This window comes from Narcine bancroftii, chromosome 14 (genome assembly GCF_036971445.1).
Source record: "Narcine bancroftii isolate sNarBan1 chromosome 14, sNarBan1.hap1, whole genome shotgun sequence".
In the NCBI taxonomy this organism is placed as follows: domain Eukaryota; kingdom Metazoa; phylum Chordata; class Chondrichthyes; order Torpediniformes; family Narcinidae; genus Narcine; species Narcine bancroftii.
This window is the reverse complement of record NC_091482.1, coordinates 49,197,673-49,220,827: the sequence shown is the minus strand read 5'-3', so window position 1 is coordinate 49,220,827 and position 23,155 is coordinate 49,197,673. Positions and strand designations below refer to the sequence as shown.

Here is a 23,155-nt window from a genome sequence, read left to right as displayed (position 1 = left end):
ATGGAAATGGGAATGGGAAGTATGGAAAGAATGAAAAGAAAGAACTGACACAAAGTTTTCTTGATATTGAAGATCTGGAACAATCATTGGGGCTGGAATCACTGGGTTGAATATACTTAGTATATTTGATTGTGTTTAATTAAACAATGTATATGTCTGGCTGGGGGGGGGGGGGAGTGGATGGCACTTAAATCTTTGATAGTCATCTGCCGCTAGTGGGCTTTACCACACCCAGATTTTTAGGGCATTACTACCTTTGGGTGTTTTTTTTAGGGTGATTTTTCTTTATTTTTTTCCAATTTGACATTTTATAGGTAGAGGGTTGACGATTTTAAGGATTTATAAGGGGAGCGATATTTTGTAGTGTGTGAATATATTACTAGTTTGTAGGAATGTCTAATTTGAAATTTGCAACCTTTAATGTTCAGGGGTTGAATAATCCAATTAAGCAGAAGCGAGTATTGGCCTATATATTTAAAAAAAATGAAAGTTGATATTGCTTTTTTGCAAGAAACACATTTGACTGAAAAAGAACACTTGAAATTGAAGAGAGATTGGGTTGGTCATGTGTTTTCTTCTTTTAATTCTAAGGCGAGAGGCGTAGCGATTTTAATTCATAAGAGTTTTCCATTTGAATTAGAATCGGAAGGAAATGCTGGGAGAGTTTTGAGGGTGAACTGTAAAATCTTTGCTGAATCTTGGACTTTGCTTAATGCTTATGCACCTAATATAGATGATGAACGGTTTATTTCAGAAGCTTTTTTGTTGTTAAATCAAGCTAATTAAAATATTCTAGTCGGGGGAGATTTTAATTGCGTTTTGGATCCTTTATTGGATAGATCTCTGAAAAGTATACGGAAATCAAAGATGGCGATACAAATTGGGGCCTTGATGAAAGATTTAAATTTGGTGGATATTTGGAAAAGAGTTAATCCTACAGAGAAAGATTTCTCTTTTTATTCATCTCGACATGATTCATTTTCCAGAATAGATTTTTTTTTGTTATTGGCACATTTAAAGGGTATAGTATTACAGGCTGAATATAAAAGTAGGGTTATATCGGATCATTCTTTATTGCTCTTTTCTTGTGTAAGTTCGGAAATGGTACGTTTGTCTTACAGATGGAGGTTTAATACAATGTTATTGTAAAAAACAGAGTTTGTTACTTTTGTTAAAGAACAGATTACTTTATTTTTGGCTGAGTATGTTAATTTTGTAGATAGTCATTTTGTACTATGGGATGCTTTGAAAGCTTATTTGAGAGGGCAAATTATTAGTTATATACGAAAGTTAAGAAACAATATATGGCAGAAAGTTTAGCATTGGAGAAACAAATTGCTGTGATAGATAAAGATTATCAGAAAGATGTGACAGAAGATAAAAAAGCTGCTTTAGCGATTTTGCAACTACGTTATAATACATTACAAACTTATCAATTTGAGCGTTTAATTAATCGATCTAAACAGCATTATTATGAATTGAGCGAGAGGACTCATAAGAACTTACATGGCAATTAAAAACGGAACAGGTATTACGGACTATTAATGCTGTTGAAAAGAATTCAATAATTACCTACAAACCTCAGGAAATTAATGACCAGTTTTATTGATTCTATCAAAAATTATATACTTCTGAGGGGAAGCAGGACAATGGTTTTATTGAATCTTATTTATCCAAATTAACGTTACCGGTATTAGGGAGGAAGATGTTATGGAATTGGAATCTCCGTTTACAGATTTTGAGATTAAGGAAACTATACATGAGATGCCAAATGGAAAGTCACCAAGGGATGATGAATTCTCTGTGGAATTTTATAAAATCTTTTATGAAGATTTATCTTCTGTATTTGGGTATGTATTACAACAAATAACTGAAGAACAGGTGTTACCGGAATATTGTTCGAGTGCCTTAATTACTGTAATTCCAAAAAAAGATAGAGACCTGTTGAAAGTGTCTCCGTATAGACCTATTTCTTTATTAAATATAGATTATAAAATTATAGCAAAAGTGTTAGCAAATAGGCTTGCTAAGTACTTACCTAAGTTGATACATATTGATCAAACAAGTTTTATTAAGAATAGGAATGCGTCAGATATTATTCTTCAGTTGATAACATTGGTCAATGCATATCGAAAGCAGCCCAACCACCGCTGGATGTGGAAAAAGTCTTTGATAGGGTTGAATGGGATTTTTAATTTAAGGTGTTAGAGAAGTTTAAATTTGGCCCTCTTTATATTGGTTGGGTTAAAGCTTTATATACAAACCCAATTGCCAGGGTGGTGACAAATGGTCAAGTTTCTTTGCCATTTAAATTGACACGTTTGACTTGACAAGGTTGTCCATTGTCACCAGCCTTGCTTGCTTTGGCTATTGAACCGTTAGCTCAGACAATAAAACAGAATGATAAGATAAGAGGGATGAGGGTTATGGATGATGAATATCTCTTCTTCTTTGGCTTGGCTTCGTGGATTAAGATTTATGGAGGGGTATGTCCACATCTGCTGCAGGCTCGTTGGTGATTGACAAGTCCGATGCGGGACAGGCAGGCACGGTTGCAGCGGTTGCAAGGGAAAATTGGTGGGTTGGGGTTGGGTGTTGGGTTTTTCCTCCTTTGTCTTTTGTCAGTAAGGTGGGCTCTGCGGTCTTCTTCAAAGGAGGTTGCTGCCCGCCGAACTGTGAGGCGCCAAGATGCACGGTTGGAGGCGATATCAGCCCACTGGCGGTGGTCAATGTGGCAGGCACCAAGAGATTTATTTAAGCAGTCCTTGTACCTCTTCTTTGGTGCACCTCTGTCTCGGTGGCCAGTGGAGAGCTCGCCATAGAACATGATCTTGGGAAGGCGATGGTCCTCCATTCTGGAGAATGACCCACCCAGCACAGTTGGGTCTTCAGCAGCGTGGATTCGATGCTTGCGGATTCTGCTATCTCGAGTACTTCGATGTTGGTGATGAAGTCATTCCAATAAATGTTGAGGATGGAACGGAGACAGCGCTGATGGAAGCGTTCTAGGAGCCATAGGTAATGCCGGTAGACGACCCATGATTCGGAGCCGAACAAGAGCGTGGGTATGACAACGGCTCTGTACACGCTGATCTTTGTGTGTTTCTTCAGGTGGTTGTTTTTCCAGACTCTTTTGTAGTCTTCCAAAGGCGCTATTTGCCTTGGCGAGTCTGTTGTCTATCTTGTTGTCGATCCTTGCATCCAATGAAATGGTGCAGCTGAGGTAGGTAAACTGGTTGACCGTTTTGAGTTCTGTGTGCCCAATGGAGATGTGGGGGGGGGCTGGTAGTCATGGTGGGGAGCTGGCTGATGGAGGACCTCAGTTTTCTTCAGGCTGACTTCCAGGCCAAACATTTTGGCAGTTTCCGCAAAACAGGACGTCATGCGCTGGAGAGCTGGCTCTGAATGGGCAACTAAAGCGGCATCGTCTGCAAAGAGTAGTTCACGGACAAGTTGCTCTTGTGTCTTGGTGTGAGCTTTCAGGCGCCGCAGATTGAAGAGACTGCCATCCGTGCAGTGCCGGATGTAAATCATTGTTGAGGTCTTTCATGGCTTGTTTCAGCATCATGCTGAAGAAGATAGTAAAGAGATTTGGTGCGAGGACCATATAAGATTAATTTATTTGCAGACGATGTGTTGATATATTTGACAGAACCAAAACACTCGTTGCCACAGTTGCAAGAATGTCTATTGCAATTTGGACAGCTATCTGGATATAAAGTTAATTGAGATAAGAGTGAAATCTTGTCAGTTGGAGAAGGTGATTATTCAGAATATAAAAATATCATAAAATTAAAATGGTCAGATAAAATTAAATATTTGGGAGTAATTGTAAATGCTTATTATCATTCTCTATATAAATTAAATTATGTTCCTTTATTAAAAAGGATTAAAGCGGATTTAATTAAATGGAAAGATCCGTTAGCTTTAATTGGTCAGGTAAATTGTATTAAAATGAATATTTTCCCTCAAATTCAATATTTGTTTCAGTTGATACCATGTTTCCTTTCAAAGCGTTTTTTTCAGGATTTTAAATAAAGTGGTGAGGGAGTTTTTATGGAAAGGTAAATTACCTTGAGTAGCATTGTATAAACTCACATGGAAATATGCATTAGGTGGACTTCAGTTACCTCATTTTCAAAATTATTACGAAGTAGCTCAGTTGAAATTTGTTAGTAGATTGATTGACTTAGAACAACCCCCAAGTTTGGCGAAAGTGGAGATGGCTTTTATTTCTGAAGTTGAGGTACATCAATTTATATTTCGATGGAATATGAATTTGCTGCGGGAATGTAATATGCCGGTATTAAAACATTTCTTAAAGGTCTGGACTAAAAGAAATATGGTTTTAGGATCGAAAGGTAAATGATCAATTTTAACTCCATTATATAATAACCAGCTTATTCCTTTTTCAATGTTTAATAATCATTTAAAGTGTTGGGATCCTAAGGGTATAAAGATAATGCAGGATTGTTTTGAGGAAGGATAGTTTCTTTTAATCAATTGAGGGAATTTTTTGATATATCTGTAAATTCTTTGTTTGTGTACCAACTTAGAGCTTTGGTAAAAGATAATTATTAAAGAGATGAATTTACCTATATGAACGAAATTTGAATCTTTGATTTCTTCTATACCAAAGAAGGGTTATATTTCAGGTTTTTTTTCTTTTAAACTTTATTTAAAATTTTATGACATGAATAAAATAAAAATTACATTTAAAGAAATAATAAAAAAAATAAGATAATAAAAATTAGAATACTACATCATTAAACTACACAAATTAACCCCCCCAATAATTATAACACAACATTAATCATCTAATTTAAAATTAGTCCAACCCTCCCCCCCAAAATAAAGAGTGAAGAATTAATTAACAATATTGTAAATAAAGTAGAAAAAAACCCACTTACAAAAAAAGGATAAAACTTAACAACAAAAAAAATTACTAACAACAAAAAAAATATCAATACTAAAATAATACCCTTAAACATATATTTAAATCAAATATAATACATGTATTTAACAAATGAAATCCACTTTAAAACTAAGTTCAAATATTAAAATCGTATATCAACCACATTTCTGTTATTCAAAAAAAATCATAATTAATAATACATAAATACAGAATTTCCATTAATACCAAGTTTCCTTTATAATTCATCGAGAGAACAAAAGCATCCCTTAGAAAAACAATCAGATAAACTTTTTATTCCCTTCCCCTCCCCTTATATAAAAAAAGAAAAAAAAAGAAAAAAGTTCAAACTCTTATAAAATTCTCCATATTCTTCATTTATAACATCTTCAAAATTCTCTATCGAAATTAACTTAATTTTATTAAACTCTTCTCCCTCAATGTATTTGTACTTAATTTTCTTCTTTTTCTTCTTATCACCTTTCCCCTCATCTTCCTCTTCATCTAATTCAACATCCTCAATTTTTGACTTATTATCTTCTGTGACATCATCCTCTTAAAAAAGAAAGAAAAAAGAGAAAAAAAACCCAAAAAAAGAGGAAAAAAAAGGAGAGAAAATAAAAAAACCTCCTAATTCCCTCTCAATTACAATCAGAAAATAAAGAGTTTAAAAAAAAATTATTTATTTAAAAAAAAAAATAATAAAAAAACCTTCACTTCTTAACCCAAAAATTAAAAAGAAAAAAAAACAACAGGTCGGAGGTCACAATGACCTCCTCCTGTTTAAACCGCCCAAAGCGGTAACTCCCCAAAAATATTGGGTGTGAGATAACTCACAGGTAGCTGATGACTTCTGGAAACTTGTGCCCACCCAGTTCCCTCTCCCAACTCCCATTTCATTAAACTATCATCATTATTTAAACTATTTAAACTCTTCTCAAAAAAAAAGATAAAAGATTTATTTTTTTAAATCAACGTTACCACTTCGGTCACCATTGCTTCCATTTCTTTTAAAAAACTGGATCCCACCTTACATCTCTACTCTCTTTGGAGACTTGAAGGACTACATCGTTCCTGAAACTACATGATTGGTAGAGACTGAGCAAAGTCCATAACCTCTTTAGGATTGTCAAAGAACTTTGGCTAATTTCCATCCTAAAAAATCTTCAGTACTGCAGAATACCTGAATCTTCCCTTATGTCTTTTTTTCCACAACCGTTCTTTCACAGAATTAAATTCGCATCGTTGAAACATAATTTCTTGACTCAAATTTTGATAGAAGAAAACAGGATTATTCTGAACCATCAAAGGAGATCTATTTTGCTGGGCATTTCTAATAGCCATACGTAAAATTGTCTCTCTGTCACAATAGTTCAAACAACAAAACAGATCTTGGATTCTGTCCTGAAAAAGATTTTCTTCTTAAAACTCTATAAGCACGTTCCAGTATTAAACCTTCAGGGAATTTATCCTGTCCTAACACTCGTGGAATCCATTCAGTAAAAAATTTTCTTGGATCTGGTCCTTCTATGCCTTCTGGCAAACCAACAATTTTCACGTTATTCCGTCTAGATTGATTCTCCAAATAATCAACCTTTTTTGCTAAATTTTTATTTTGGATCTGCAATGTTTCAATTATTCTATTTTCATCTTGCAGTTGATCCTGTGCATCGACTAAACCTTGATCACACATTTCAAATCTTTCAATGGTTTCAAGCTTAAAAGCTCCGTTAATGACTTCCGCCATCGCATTAATCTTGGAAATAAACAGGTTCACAAAATTAGCTAAGTGACTTGATACAGAATATATCTTATCTTCAAGATCCTTAACAGACATTTCAACAGAAGTAGATTCAGGCATAATGGGGTCTTGCTGTTCCTTAGAGATCACGGGATCTTCTGTCCCTTCCCTTAATTTAGTATCTTTTCTAGCAGTTTGACTTCGTATAAAAATCCCTCTCAAAGTCCTCCCAGCAATGCCAGGAGACTGAAGATCAGGGTTATCTTTAAGCCAAATCTCTTTAATCATCTTCACTGAATCGATGTCTGGAAAAACCGTTGTAATTGAAGATGCATTTTGCAGCGCCACCATTATAGCAGTCGAATGACAACTCTTTAACTCTCCAGCTGGTGGCGCCCCAGCTGATTCAACTGTCAAAACCTCAGCAACAGCACCCACAGTGGCCACCGTGCGAAACACTGGCACCCGTCCAGCCCCTTGGTCTGAAAGCTGTTGAGTGCAACCTTCAGAGAGCCTCACCGGCATAAAACGAAGCTTCAATGCCGAACTCTGCACGTCCTCCTCTGGATCCATTCTACGTTGAGACCTGGCTTCTTGTAAACAAGTAGGCTCAGACAATTTCGGAAAATGTAGTTTTTTAACAGTCTGTTGATATTTTCTTTTACCCTTTTTTTTTGCATATAAACCATTAGGCACTAATCCAACACCTCTTATTATTTATAAACTTTTAAAAGAACTTTAACGGGCACTTAAAGACAAAACAATAAATCAGAGTCATGAGAGGTCTGGAAGGCACGTCTGTTCCCTACGCCATCTTGCCACGCCCCCCGGTTATATTTCAGTTATGTATCAAGTGTTACAAGATAGTATGTATAAACTGGAATGGGAAAAATCTAGGCTTAAATAGGAAAATGATTTAACGTATATTTTTCCGGAAGATAATTGGGAGGTTATGTGTTATGATAGTGTAACTAAATTGATGACTGTTAAGATATGGAATGGTTAATTATAATTTTCCACATCAGTTATATTTAAGTCCGGCAAAATTGAAAAAATATGGTTTTAGTAATTCAGATTCTTTTAGATGTGGTTTATGTACTGGAACTTTTTTTTTACATGCTGTTTGGTCTTGTGTTAAAGTACAACCATTTTGGGGAAACAATTAGGTTAGTTTTGGAAAAATTATATAACATTAAATTACCATTAGACCAAATTATTTTAAAAAAATAAATAAATAAAAAAATTTTTTGGTTATATGGTCTCTGAGGGGATAAGGGTTGGATAAGTTTCAAATTTCATTTGTACGCTTAGTGTTGTCTGTAGCACGAAAATGTGTAGCTCGTACTTGGAAAGATAATATAGAGATTAATATAATACGCTGGGATAATGAACTGAAAGCTTGTATTATTATGGAAAAAATTACATATAACTTGCATGACAATTCTTTTTTTGTTAATAAGTGATCTCCTTACTTGGAGTATATGCATTTAGATATACTTTGATTTATTGTAAATATTTTCAGTTTTTCTTTTTATTCATATCTTGGGCTCTCCTTAAGAGAGGATGGGTGGGGTGGGTTTTTTGCTTTTTTTTATACTTATACAAAATTGATTTCTTTTTGTTATTGGACTGTGTGTTGTCTTTTTTAAAGATCTTTTAAATAAAGTTTAAAAATAAAATAATGTTATCTATGCTCTATTGTGTGTAGACTTGACCTTCTGGTGCCAAGATAAATATGTCAACTGTAAACTGCAGGACAGCCCTCAAACGAGAACAAATCATTATTGTTGGATTTTTCAAGGTTGTTCCAGTTCAATTTCTGCATTAATTTGTTTTGAATTTTGCTCCTTGTTGCAGATAATAGTGGACGATGATGACAGTAAAGTGTGGTCCCTATATGATGCTGGGCCAAGAAACATCAGGTGTCCAATTATATTTCTTCCCCCGGTCAGTGGAACTGCAGATGTGTTTTTCCATCAGATATTAGCCCTAACTGGATGGGGTTACAGAGTTATCTCTGTAAGTGTGACAGATTTAGTTGTTTTTTCTAAATAACCATTTTTCTAGTTTAACATTCTCGGCTTAGATATTCTGCTATATTGAAGCATAATTACACAAATATGAATTTTTAATTAAACTATTCAGGTCGTGAGATTAAAATGGTTCACGTGCCTACCTTTTTTCTTCATGTGACCTTGATCTTAAACCATCTACAAGACATTTCCAATATCCCAGTGGTTCTCAGTTCTACTATCAATAAATGTTAGGTTGCTTCAACCCCCCCCCCCCCCCCCCCCCACATTTAGTTGAATATCCTCGATGAATATCACCACCTTTTTATCAAACATCTGTTCTATCTTATGCTCTTGTGGTAACTTTTGGGAACATTGTTCACAGTTCCTGCAAGAGATTCTTTGCCTTTATTGTATCTTCGGCCAAACTGCTCACATTGAACTTGGGGCATCGTGCCCTATTGCTGTAAGAACATTATTAATTAACCTTCACCTTCTCCTATGTTGACCTTCTCAAATGTGTATTTTTTCACGATGGAGATTTCAGCTGATGTTGTAGCTTGTGTTACTAACTTTATTGACAGTTCATCCTGCCTTATATTGGCCCACCAGGCCTGGTTGTTACAACGGTTCTGGTGAAACTAACATCACCAGGTCACCTTGGATAGCCTGGCGTTCCCACTGGTGCTCGCTGTTTCCCGCTGTGTGGCCAGCAGCTTGTGAAGAAAGCCGATTTAGTCGGCATGGCCCTTGCAGGATCTCCATGTTTGAATGCTATCTTGCGTGTTGGGATGCCTCAAGCTGCCACACAACATCCCCCCCCCCCCCCCCCTACCATATCTGGTGATCCAGGTGCTGTTCTAGGGTTTAGGTGTTCTTCTGTGGTATGGGGCTGGTGGGTTGATTGGCTAGCTGGTGTCCAAATGTACTGGTTTGAGGTGGTCAATAGTAAATGTTACCTCCTTGCTGCCGAAGTCCAGCACACATGTAACCCTATTATGACTGACCACCCAGTACAGTCCCTCGTACGGCTGCTGCAGCAGCCCCCGATCTGCCCTTTGCCACACAAAAATGTATGCACAGTTTCTCAGGTCCCCAGGGATGAATGTCTTGGGCTGGCTATGCGCTGAGGGCTGGGCCGGGGCCAGTGTGCCCAATTGTTCTCTCAGTCTCTCAAGGACTGCTGTTGGTGTTTCAGCCATTTCTCTGGTGCCGCCCAGGAATTCCCCAGGGATGCATACGCTATTTCAGCTGCTAAGGTATTGAAGTCCTCCTTGGGTGCAGTACAGTTTCCCAGGAGGACCCATCACAATTCGTCGACCCAGTTTGGACCTTTGAGTCAGACCATTAGCACCACTTTGAGGTGCCTGTGGAACCTCCCGACCAACCCTTTTGCCTGGTGATGGTATTGCCGTGGTGTGTTGGAGTTGGGTTCCCAGGAGGCTGGCTAAGGCCACCCAGAATCCTGAGGTGAATTGTGCACCCCTGTCTGATATTAGGTGCTCCAGGACTCTGAATTGAGCCACCCACGTGTTTATTTGGGCTCTGGTGCAGGCCTCCATTGAGGTTTCCGCCAGCAGGACTGCTTCTAGCTACCTTGTGAGATGGTCACCATCCTCAACAGCTACAGTGCCCCCCGTTACACCAGCAAGGGTCCCACAATATCTATATGCACATGGCTGAATCACTGTTGTGCTATTTCAAATGGTTGGGGGAGGGTGGGGGGGGGGCGCCTTAAAGTGTGTCTGTACCTTTGACATCTGGCAGTGTGTGCACGTTCTAGCCCATTGGCTGACCTGTTTGCAGAGGCAGTACCAGACCAACCTACTGGCTACCATTTTGACGATAATCATGATGGCCGGGTGCGCCAGGTTGTGTGCTACATTGAATACCATTCGTCTCCTCGCTGCCAGGACAATGCAGTGAAGCTTGCCGGTCAAGACATTTCAAAGGAGGGTCTGGTCGCTGGGGCCGAAGCAGACGTCCTCCAGCTTGAGTCCTGTCACTGTTGTCTTGTACACGGGTGGGGATGTCAGGGTCCGTCTGCAGTGCCTGGGCCAGGGCCGTGTAATCGATTCCTTGAGATAGAGTCTGTATTGCCTGGACAGTGCATCAGCCACCATGTTGGTCTTCCCAGCGATGTGCTCTATATCCATGGTAAACTCAGATGTATAGGACAGGTTTATTTGGGCCTCTGATGGCTGGCTGACCAAGGATCTGATGCTTTATTGAAGGTGAAAATCAACAGCTTGTGATCTGTGAAGATCTGGAGTTGCCTCCCCTCCAGGAAATATCTAAAATGTCGGTCCGCTAAGTACAATGCCAGGAGCTCACAGTCGAAGGCACTGAACTTGAGTTTGCGGGGGGCCAGAAGTGCCTGCTTAAGAAGGCCAGGGGTTGCCATTGCCTCCCCACCCATTGCTCAAGTACACCCCTGACCGCTGTGTTGGATGCATCCACCGTGAGGGCAGTTGGGGCATCTGTCCGGCAGACAGGCCGGTGCTTGCTGTTTCCTGCCGTGCAGCCGGCAGTTCAGAAGAAAGCCGATCTAGTCAGCAAAACCCTTGCAGGATCGCCGCGTTCGGGCACCATCTTTCGTGTCGAGTCGCCACAATGTCATATTTTATGAAAGTCTTCAATGACATTAGATCATGGGGATATTTTCTATTTTTACTTTCAGTTCTGTTTGGTTTCATATGCTATGCATATTCAGATTCCAGGATTTTAATCTTATCATTTTATTATTTTTATAACTTATTTGCTGATTTAGTCAGATTTTGTGGCTTCTGTGTATTTCTGTCATTTATCATTTTCCACCCCCTTGCATTTTCCCCCACCTTCCCCTCCCACTATTCAATTTAAAATCCTCCCAACTTCCCCAGTTATGTGGCATGCTGGATCCGTTGCTGTTTGGGTATAGACTGTCCTATTGAAATAGCTACCACTTTTTACAGGACCACCATAAACCATTTCTACCAGCCATACATTTATTTTCTATTTGTATATACCCTTTGCCAAACTGTACTTAGCCCAGGGAATAATCCCATCCAGTAGTAAAACATGAAAATCTAGATGGTGTAGTTGAAGTAAAAACACAAAGCTGGAGACACTCAGCAGGTTATATAGCAAAGGTGAAAATACATAACCAACGTTTCGGGCTTGAGTCCTTCATCAAGGTGTAGGAAAATGTTGGCAGGCGTCCGAACAAAAGACTGGGAGAGGGGTGTTCACAAAGGTGGCAGGTGAAGAAGGGAGGGAGGCGACCACTGTGATCAAGGGGAGAAGGGAAGGCTAGGTGAATAGAGAGGGAAGATGAGAGCAGAAACTGGAAAAGTCAATGTTAATGCCATCTGGCTGGAGAGTGCCCAGATGGAAAATCGGGTGGTGTTCCTCCAATTTGTGGGTGGTCTTGGTGGGATAATACACAAGGTCATGGACAGATATGGGAGTGTGACGCAGAACCGAAATGGTTGGCTACTGGGAGGTCTCTGTCAATGGTGCGGATGGATCTCCCAGTCTGCGCCCAGTCTCTCCAATGTAGAGAAGGTCACAAAGGGAGCACCGGATGCAGTAAATCAGTCCAAAGATGCACTTGAAGTGTTGCTTGGGGCCTCAGAATCTGGTGAGCTCGTGTAACACCTGCAGCCAAAGGGAAAGTGTCGGGGGTGGGGGTGGGGGCGTGATTGGTGGGGAGGGGTAAGTGCACAAGGGAGTCATGGAGTGACCAGGATGATATATCAGGTAGTGTTGTAAATGTCAGAAATTCCGGAGGATAATGTTGTTAGAGATGAGGAGCAGTAAGAGAGAATACCACAGAACTCCTATCTATAGTCTGTGTGTGTATTCCTTTTATTGCAAGTTTCTCTATTCCCCTATTGATTGGAAGCTTCTCACCTGCACTGTACAAATGTCCTGAATCTTGGTACAAGGCAGGCAACATTGAGGCCTAGTTTGACACTCAAGGACACCTCCAAATCTGGTCCAAGGTCAGAGAATTTGAGGTGACTCTGGGTAGATTTGTATTTCATTTCCCCATTGGTACTGGTTGATAACTCCAGCCCAACCCTCAGATTATCGGCACAACCTGAACCTCTCATCAACCACACCCCTGCTTTACCAATTATAATCCTCATCACAGCTCACTTAGTGATCCATCTCCCTGCATTGATAAAACACCTCATGGGAAAGACCTATTGCATGACAGAATATTGGTAATCTACTCAGGAGTATTTTATCATGCCAAAATAATAATTACCAGGAGTCTAATCTGACTTGCTGATATCCTTTGGCTGTCCTTGCTGTTCATGCAGAAATCTTGATGTATTCCAATAGTGAATCATAAATCTTTAAAAAGAAAGATTAGTGAATTTAGAGAAATGAGAAAAGCCAGTATTGTTGGAGATTTGGGAAGAGAAGCTGTAAGTTTTAAGGCACGTACTTTATTTAATTGTACACATTCCTTTTTTTTTATTATTTCCAATATCTCACAGTTACAATATCCTGTTTATTGGGACCTCCTTGAATTTTGTGATGGATTCAGGAAACTTTTAGATCATCTACAGCTGGATAAGGTCAGTGGATGACGACTGGGTTTGTTACCAAGAACATTTGGTTGGATAGATTAATGATTTGAACTGCAAAATTGTAGTACACATTTTCAAAATTTTGGATGACATCAAATTGTATTTGCTGTTAATCTTAAGGAAAAATATGACAATAAAATAAATATGGAAAACTGACAATGAGAAACCATTTTTGAGTACAATGATATCATGCTTTTGGATAATTAATATCTAATTGAATGAAGGAATCTATAAGCAGAGATGTACAAATTAAAGTAAAAGATCAAAAGAAGAGTCGCAGATTAGATACAAAAATTTGGCTCTGGCGGGAAGCAGAGTAGTGATTGACAGGCATTTTTATTTATAGTAGAACTCCGTAAAGTTCAGTGTTTAGTGCCTATAGCTGTACATGCAAATAATGCAAAATTAGAGAAGAGGGCATGACAAGAAAAAGTTTGCAGATGACATAACATTTATGGTTGATAGGGAGGAGCCTACCTTCTGACTTCAGGAAGATTGCAGAGATCAGTGGGGCAGAGGATTAACATATTGAATTCAATCCAGTGATGTGAGATATAATTGGACAGTTGAACAAGGCAAAGAACTATTTCAATAAATGGGAGCGTATTCAAAATATGGAAGGACAAGGGAACCTTGGAGTGTTTGTCCACAGATACTTAAAGGTAGCAAGATGGGTAAATAAAGCAGTGCACAGAGGAACTTTTATTAGCTGAAGAATAGAATATGAGAGTGAGGATATTAAACTAGAATTGTTTACAATTCTTGTAAGGCCACAGCTTGCATGTTGGACACAGTTCATATTAAGGGAAAACGTAGTTACACTAGACTGGATTTGGAGGAGATTTACACCAAAAATGTAGGTACTGAGGAAAGGTTTCTTTATGATAAGGGGGCTGCTCAACTGAGGTGCATAAAATTATGAAGGATAAGGGTAGAGGATACCATTCAATGTGCTCTCAGCAAAGTCAAAAACCAGGCAGCAAAGGTTTAATGGTCGTGGTATTAGAGGGAAATAAGAAGGTCTAGTCAGGGTGTTTTGTTTAAAAAGATTCGAGGTCAGGCAGTATCTGTAGAGAGTGAAAAAAAATTAATATTTCTGATCACATTTTGGAACTGCACCTCACTGGCTTCAAGGGAGGTAGAAGCCAAAACCCGAACATGTTTAAAAAGTGGGTTTTTTTAAAAATGTGTGCGTGCGAAGCCGTGACCTCCAGGATGTGGATCGTGCATGGGGATGGGATGAAGTAGGATAGCTCATTTTCAGTCTGGTGACTGGAGGGGCACCTCCCATTGTACATTCAAGTGAAGTCACTAAAGGTTGTGGTTCAGTTCAATAAAACAGTTTCAGAATGTAAATGCTAAGTAGTCAAGTATATTTGTTAAAGGAATACAATTGGGAGGGGGGCAAAAAACAAAGAAAATAAAAACAATTTCTTTAGGGAATGAAATGACCAAATAACTAAAATATGCAGTGCAGGATTAAAAAATGTTAATAAGTCATTTGGATTTACTCACTATGACATCAAATACAAAAGTATCGATGACATTTGAGTCTGTACAGAACATTTATTTGACCGTACTTGAAGTGCTCTGCACACTGTTCTATTTAAAAAGATGTTCCAGCCATTGAAAAATATCTTTCCATTTGATTTCAAAACTGAGAGGTTTATACATTTGTGGAAAAGGTGACACTTTTCTGAGGAGTGACTTGATACATTTTGAAGGTGGTGAAATTTTGATGACCAATATTTTCATTGTTCAAATGAATAGAATTAAGGGATGTCAGGGGGATGGATACAAGGTAAACTCAATGGATAGAAACTGGAGGATGTGGTACTTGAATTGGATAAGAGGAGTAGACGAAGGGTTGTATGGCCACACCAGAACAAATCAAAGAAGCTGAATGACCATGACACATGAGCATTTCTCTCGATTACATCAGATCAAATGGTAGATTTTAATTGACTTAATAGCCCCAAGAACTGGACAAACTAACACCAGTCAACTCTCACTTGTGTAGGTTCACATTTTTGGTGCTTCCTTGGGAGGATTTTTGGCGCAGAAGTTTGCAGAATATGCGCACAGATCACCTCGAGTTCATTCCCTTATTTTGTGTAATTCATTCAGTGACACATCTATCTTCAACCAGTCTTGGACTTCCAATAGGTAAGACATTAACAGATCAATGTTTTATTTTTGATGGTATAGTTATCTCAAGGATCCTATTTGGATTTGATAGCTTGTAGAATCTTGAATTTTGTTGTCAAATTTTTTTTCCTCATTCCAATTCCTCTCTCACTCCTTTAATGTTTCCTAATCAATCTACAACCCAAAGGAAGGCAAATATTTAAATAGTTACTTTCAGTGACTAAAAAAACTTGAATAGTACGTAGATTGGAGCTCCTATTAAATCAGTGGTTCTCAACCTTTTCTCCCCACTCCCATACCACCTTAAGTAGTCCCTTACTAACTACAGAGTACCTATGGCATCTTGTGTCATGGGTGCTCTGTGGTTATTAAAGGATTACTTAAGGTGGTATGTGGGTGTGGAAAAAAGGTTGAGATCACTGATCTAAATCATAGATCTTTCCATTAGCAGATGTTCTACCAACCTTGCTTATTAAGCTTGGTAAGATCGTGAATTTCGTGTGGTCCATCCTTGGGCAGTGGACAAATCAAAAGATGGTGCATTGTCTCGATTGTAAAGCTCCATTTTACTGTGTTGGCTCTCACACAGGTGACTTGGGTATAGATGTAGTTCCAGTTGGTCCATTACCCAGTAGGAGGCCACTTAATGCCATTGACCTCCCTGCTGATCTCTGCAAGTCCTGGCTGCCACAGTTGCACAAAGCTGGTCTAAAGGGTTCATTTTTCTGCAGACCTAACACTAACCTAAACTATCAATTTGCTTTGCTGCCCACAATTATCTGGAAGTGTGGTTCAGTTATTTCAGGACGGATAGATAAGCTGTTGAAATGATAATGCAGCCAGATTTCAGATCCAATTCATTTTTTTTGTTTCTCACTGGCAGAATTTTCCCTTTACAGAGTATACTCATCACAGGATGAGTAACAAACGGAGGCGTGTGTCACCAGTGGGAGTTAATCTGGGGCTGATGCAACTGTAATAAAATGCTCAGTCTGGACATGGCCCCTGTCTCACAGGTTGTAGGGATGGATAATGCTACATCTCTTGTTGGGCATGTCAATATTAAGAAATGGAGGTGCCAGAGCTTTTGCCGGAGGTGGCTGGTACATTATTAGTGATTGCATTTATCCAAAAGTAGCGTAACAATCATAGCTTTCCACTGGAGCACTGTAAATCTTTTTGAATTTTCATCCTGCTGCCATCATTCACTGAGTGCGCTTGTGTTAAGATCGATTGGGGCCTAACTATTTTTAGTCCGTTTCGCCTCAGCCTCTGATACTCCTTTGTCCAAACTCTCCTTGTAGCCAGTACACTCCAATCTAATCAATATCCTGATGTATCTCTCATGCACCCTCTCCAAAGCCTCTTCATCCTACCCATAGTGGCAACCGGAACTTTAAATATAGCATAGCCAATGTTGTATGTAGGTGCAACTTGATTTTCTAGTGTTTATACTCAATGCCCAAACCATTAAAGACAAGCATTCCGTATACAGTAAAACCTCTAGTGTCTGGTACCTAGTACCTATGTGGATTAGTAGATGCCGGATAAGTGAATTTGCACGAGATTGCGTGGATTGGTGAACCGACTGCTAAGGGGTGCCAATTTTAAACCTTCATTTTTTTTTTAAACCTCTTTATTTTCTGTGATTATTTGGCTGATTGCTTGAATTCCAGATAATGAGGATTTTACTGTATGTTCTTTACCAACCTATCCACTTGTGTTTCCACCTTCAGGGTGCTTTGAACTTTCATCTTAAATTCCCTCCGATGTCAGTTTTCCTAAGGTTTCTACCATTTACTGTATTCTTTACTCTTTGTATTTGATCTCTCAAAATGGAGTTCCTTCTGATCCTAAATTTGTTCATCCTAACCCCTCTAATATTCTTGATCAATTCTTTCATTTGAAATATTATTTCAGCTCTTCAACATGTTGATAAACCAAAGTTGTGCACATCTTAACTTGCATTGAATCTTTTCAAGTAAAAGGGAATGACATTGGTAGAAAAGGGATAAGGTTCTGCAGAAAGAGTTTATGGAGCTAGTGGAAAGGTCAAAAGTTCCTTCAAAACTCAAAGTTCCTTGATGTCCATATAAACTATTTAGACATACAGCACTGTATCAGGCCAATTCGGCCATACAGTCCATGCCACTTAATTGTACCCACTAACACACCCTGGTACATTTTTGGAGGGTGTGAGGAAACCCGAGTCCCCTGGAGAAAACCCTTGCGGACACGGGGAGAATGTCCAAATTCCTTCCAGACAGCGCTGGATTCAAACCTGGGTCCAGTCCCATTTACTGGTGCTGTAAAGGTGTTGTGCTCATAAAGGAGAATTATCCTGGACCCACAACACCTCATTGTTCAGGAAGATGCAGTTGTCCCTGCATTTCCTAAGGAGGTTGAGGAGGGCAAGGTTCCGGCCCCCACGTTGACAACTTTTTGCAGGAGCACAATCTGCCTGCATCATTGTCTGATATGGTGGCTGCAAAGCCACAGACTGGAAGTTGATACAGAGGATCATTAAAACAGCCGAGAAGATTACTTGAGTCTCCCTTTCCTCTAATGAAGACATTTACTGGGAGTGTTCGTTAAGTAGGGCTCAAAGAATTATAAAAGACACTTTCCATCCAGTGCACAGTATATTTGACCCTTTACCATCAAGAGGGAGGTAAAGGAGCATCAAAATCAGGACTGTCCGCTTCTTCCAACAGGCTGGAGATTGTTGAACAGTACCCTGCAACTGAGTAAATCATCCCAAAGTGTTTATATCCAAATATATTTATTTTAAATGATATGCTGTTTGTCTGCTTGTAAATGTTATCAGATGCTAATAAACTTAAAAAAGCAGGACTGCAAAAGGGTTACTCACAGTGCTGAGTTAATAAGTAAGGAAATTGGAGGGAGGAAAAAATATGAATGTTTGGACCGATAGTTCAGGAGAGAGGGATTTAGTTTTCTGAGGCATTGTAACTATTTCTGGGGCAAGTGGGATCTCAACGAATTAGACAGCTTGCACTTTAGGATTAGGACCAATATCCTTGTGAGTTGCTGACATTATTTCCTCATGCCCATTGGAAAAGATTTTAACAAGCTTGAAGGATGTGAGAACTTTGAAATGAAATCTGGAAAAATAAGCAAACTACAAAGGAAAACAAAAAAAGAAAAGAGGAGCACAATTAGTGCAACACAATTACCGCGCCAGGAACTTGGGTTCAAATCCCGCGCTGTCTGTAAGGAGTTTGTACCCTCTCCCCGGGTCTGCGTGTCTTTCCTCTGGGTGCTCTGGTTATGTCCCACTGTTCATGATGTACTGGGGCTGTATGTCAATTGGGTGGCACGGGCTTGTGGGCTGTAAGGGCCTATGACTGTGTTGTATGTCAGAATTTAAGAACAGTTTAAGGGAATCACTACGGAAGAAAGTTGAAGGAGCAAATTAAAGATGCTCTATCTAAAAGCTCTCAGCATGCAAACAAGACAAATAAATTAATGGAGTACATGGGTATGATCCAATTGCTGAATCATAAATGTATTTGCAGTGACCAAAGCTTGGAGCTGAATGTGCAAAGATATTTGACATTGTGAAAGGCTTGGCAAAAGGAACAGAAAGTGGTTTAGTGCCGTTATAAAGGCGATCCATGTTATGGTAGGAAATTATTTTGGCTCGACAGGTCATGATGTTGAGTTGAAATCAATTAGGATTAAGCCAAGAAATAGCAACGGGTTTTAAAAAAAAACACATTAGGTCACCAATTAGTAGTTGCTACATTGGGCATGGTATCACTGAGAAGTGCAGCTGACATTAATGCGGTAACCTTTCACAAGGACAAAGGTTGGGCAAATGAAATTTACAGCAAATAAGATGAATTCATAGAACATATAATTTTTTTTTAAATGACAATCTATTGAGGAATGTTGGATCTCATTTTATGCAATGAGAAAGAAATAATTGAGATCATTGTGCAAGTCCTTTGGAGAAGAGTGGCCCATGATAGATTTCTTCCTTAAGAAGGAAAACAAAGCTGCTCAATTTTGAACAAGGCTCCTAAATCTATACAAAGGAAATGACAAAGTATGAAGCACAAGCTTGCTATGTTAGATTGGGAAATTTAATTGAAAGGCATGACCATGGTTAACAGTTGAGGAATGAAGGCAAAATCTGTAATAATTGTATATTCCTGCCTGATGTAAACATGGAATATGAAAAGCAATCCAGCCTCAATCAGCAAAATAAATTATAGGAGTCATAAAGATATCAGGGAAAAGTAGCAAGTTAAAAGGTACGGATCATTTTAGAATTCAATGAGGAAAAGGATGAGATTAAAAGTAGGAAAGCAGCGTATATGAAAGTAAAGTTGCAAAGAACACAAAGCTGCCACAGCATGTTAAAAACTAAAAGATTAATTATCCATTGAGGAATGAAAAGTCAGTATTGCAATTAACAGTGCTCTGGTTTGACCTTCAGAAAAGACCTCAAATAACTTTCCAGAAAGTTATTTCAAGCCACGAGTCAGACACAAAGGAGAAATTAAAGGAAATTGGTAATAATAAAAAAAATGCTGAGGAAATTAATGGAACCTGACAATCTGTGCTCCAGAATTTTAAACGGGGTGGCCACGGAAATAGGGTTAGGGCCTTTAAAATTATATCGTTAATGCAAAGGCTCCTGCAGATTGGGGAATGGCAAATGTAACTCCAGTATTTCTTTTTTAAAAAAGGCAGAATGAGAAGACGAGAGACTACAGAACTAACATGATACCTAGACAGTAAAATAGTGATTAGATTTATGAAATATTTGACAAACCTTCTAGGGATAGAAGATCTCTATTCCAAGAACAGCTGGTAGAGAAGTAAGCAAGAATCAGTAGATGTGGTGTGCTTTGACTTTCGGAAGGGCTTTGATACAACACGCAAGAAAGATCAGTGTGTAAAATTAAAGCTCACAGGTTTCTGAGTTGTATCCTGGCATGGATTGACATTGGTGGACAAATAGGAGGGGGGGGATTACTGGGTCTTTTTTTTGGGGGGGTAGCAGGCAGTGACTATTTAGTGAGCACAGATTAGTACTTGGATCCAAATATTCACAAACAATAAAACTAATAATCTAGCACTCTCGGCTTTAGTGCCTGGCTGGCATTTTTTCAGATTGTTGGATATTTCTTTTATTAATGCCCATCAATTTGATTTGCATTTTCTTTTACATATTTACACACATTTATTTTTCCCAAAAACTCCACATTTGAAATGACCTTGAAGTTGAGCCCTGCTGCATTTACAGAGAGTGAGAAATAGATCCCAATAAGTTGCAGCTTGTATGTCTCAGTCTGTCAAACCAAGCTCCAACCTCGTACACAGCCAACACTCTAGACACCCACTACAGATGCATTACCCTGCAAGCACATAGACTCCATCTTGGCCAGACACTGATCAACTCTAGATCCTAGCCAACATTCCCAATCCTGACACTTGCCATGCAATCTGCAAGCACTCTGGAGTTGGCTCTGGCCAAGCAATCAGCCCACTCTCTGGTTCCATCCACAGCCTCTCAACTGGGTTACAGCCTGGATCCTAGACACACTCTGCACTTGCACTCCTGGCCACACAACCTCTCGCCTGCACAACTTGCCCATTGTCCAGAGCTGCACCCACTTCAGAGCCCTGTCTCAGTCTCCAGACTAATGAGTGAACCAGGTGCTGAATCAGTGAGATTGCCAAATAATCAGATTCCAGGTTATCACAATTTTACTGTGTCGTTATTTGATTGAGACGACCAAATACAATTCCATGTTTGGGTGGCACGATTACCATAGCAATTAGCGCAATGCTTTTATAGCACCAGTGATCGCATCATGAGTTTGAATCTGGCGCTGTCTGTAAGGGGTTTGTACGTTCCCCATGTGTTTGCATGAGTTTTCCTTGGGGGATCTAGTTTCCTCCCACCATTCAAAACATACCAGGGGTTGTAGGTCAATTTGGTGTAATTGGACAGCATGGGCTCGTGGGCCGAAAGGGCCTGTTACTGTGCAGTGTATCTGTATGTAAATGATTCAAAATAGGGTTGGATTGAGGAAGATAGAGATTTCAAGGTGATTTAATCACCTTAAGACAGTGTTGGGATCCACTGTAACAAATGTATGTAAAATATGTGGAAAAACAGACTGTTTAAATAGTGACAGATTGGGACGTCTTGATATCGAAAGGGGTTAGGGTGTCTTTGAATAGTTATCTTTAAAAATAAGCATGTAGGTACAGCAAACCTGGGATGGCAATGCTATAAATTTTAATTTTTTAATTTCAACATAAAGCAAGCCATCTCAGACCACATGTCCGTGCCACCCAATTTGCCTCCCATTATCCTACATCCTCGGTATGTTTTGAACGATGGGTGGAAACCGGAGCCCCTGGAGAAAACCCACGCAGACACAGGGAGAACATACATACTCCTTACAGACAACGTGGGATTTGAACCCTGGTCCAGTCCCGATCACTGGCGCTGTAAAGGCATTGCGCTAACAGCTATACCACCCATGTTGCCCTATATTGGCTATTTTTGAAAGAGGCTTTCAGTACAGCAGCAAGGAAATCTGGGACTGATCAGTCATGATCATGTTGAATGACAGGGCATGCTTGAAGGGCTAAGTGGCCCATTTCTACTCCTATTTCCTTGTGTTTGTGTGCCTGGATTATTTTGTCTGAAAAGATTGGATTGATAAAGCCTATTTCACTGAAATTTTGACGAGAGATTTCATTGAAATGCACTAAATTATAAGTCTACCCAAAGCAGAGATCTTTTGTGTTGAACGTGCCTTTTTAATTCAAAATGCAATCTACATTCATTCCACATGGTTTTGTGACCAATAGATATTTGAAATTCTTACTCTAGGAGGAAAGTTTTGGTTGGCTGGTAGATAGATAATCTGTGGTATTTGTGAGGTGAGAAAAAGAATGAACTGCTGCGACCCGTCCGTCAATGCAGTTTTCCAGAATTTTGTTTTATCAAGCGCCTGGTTTTAAGTGAGATTGTTGGTGCAGGGAAATGATTTTCTATCTGAGCAGGTTGGATTAGGAAATGACCCACAGATTCTTAGTCGGTATTTGCCTCGCACTTCATCTGAGTATGGGTTGGGGGGGGTTGGGGGATGAAAGCTGTTGAAAAGAAGGAATAGCAATGTAAATTTGTTGACCAAAAATCCCTGAGGAGCAACAGAGAGTCCCTCGTATGTGATGGGTCTTTTAAAGTGAAATTGAGTTAACTCTCACCTTTTCACACCCTTTCAGCTTTTTGCTTTTTTTTTTCAGAACGTGGGCATTTCTTGCAAGCCCAGTGTTTTGTCACTCATCTCTAATCGCCCTGCAGAAAGAGGGTTGTTAAATGCCTCAAATTGTTACTGTGTAGGTGGGAAAGGGCTCCAGGGTAGTTCCAGGATTTGGACCCAGAGTTGAAGGGTCTACGGCATATTTCCAAGTCAGGATTGCATGCAGTTTGGATAGAAACCAGGAGGCGGGTGGTCTTTCCGTTAACCTGCGTCTCTTGTCCCACTCAACAGTTGGGAAGCATTATTGTGTAACCTGAGCATTTTGTAGTAGCCGATTGCTGAGGATTTTTGGAGGTGATGAACACTGTGAGCTGGTGAAGGAGGGAAGAAATGCTTAGAGTGGATGATAATCAATTTCCCAATTCCTTTTGAAGGTTGCCTCCAAATTTTTTATCAATCTTGGAGTATATACCTAACCTAACTACTCGAGTTGTAAAAATGTT

The 23,155-nt window shown here is 39.3% G+C and overlaps 1 protein-coding gene across 5 annotated transcripts in view; it reads left to right on the top strand.

The window, feature by feature from the left end:
- spg21 (SPG21 abhydrolase domain containing, maspardin) overlaps positions 1-23,155 on the top strand; it is a 66,695-nt gene that overhangs the window by 31,230 nt on the left and 12,310 nt on the right. For 4 of the 5 annotated variants that reach the window (XM_069910684.1, XM_069910685.1, XM_069910686.1 and 1 more), the window contains exons 3-5: positions 8,511-8,672; positions 13,156-13,236; positions 15,269-15,414. In XM_069910684.1, the coding sequence (XP_069766785.1) occupies positions 8,511-8,672; positions 13,156-13,236; positions 15,269-15,414 (389 nt within the window). The remainder of the gene's footprint in view (positions 1-8,510; positions 8,673-13,155; positions 13,237-15,268; positions 15,415-23,155) is intronic. The other variant, XM_069910687.1, reaches the window with a different exon arrangement.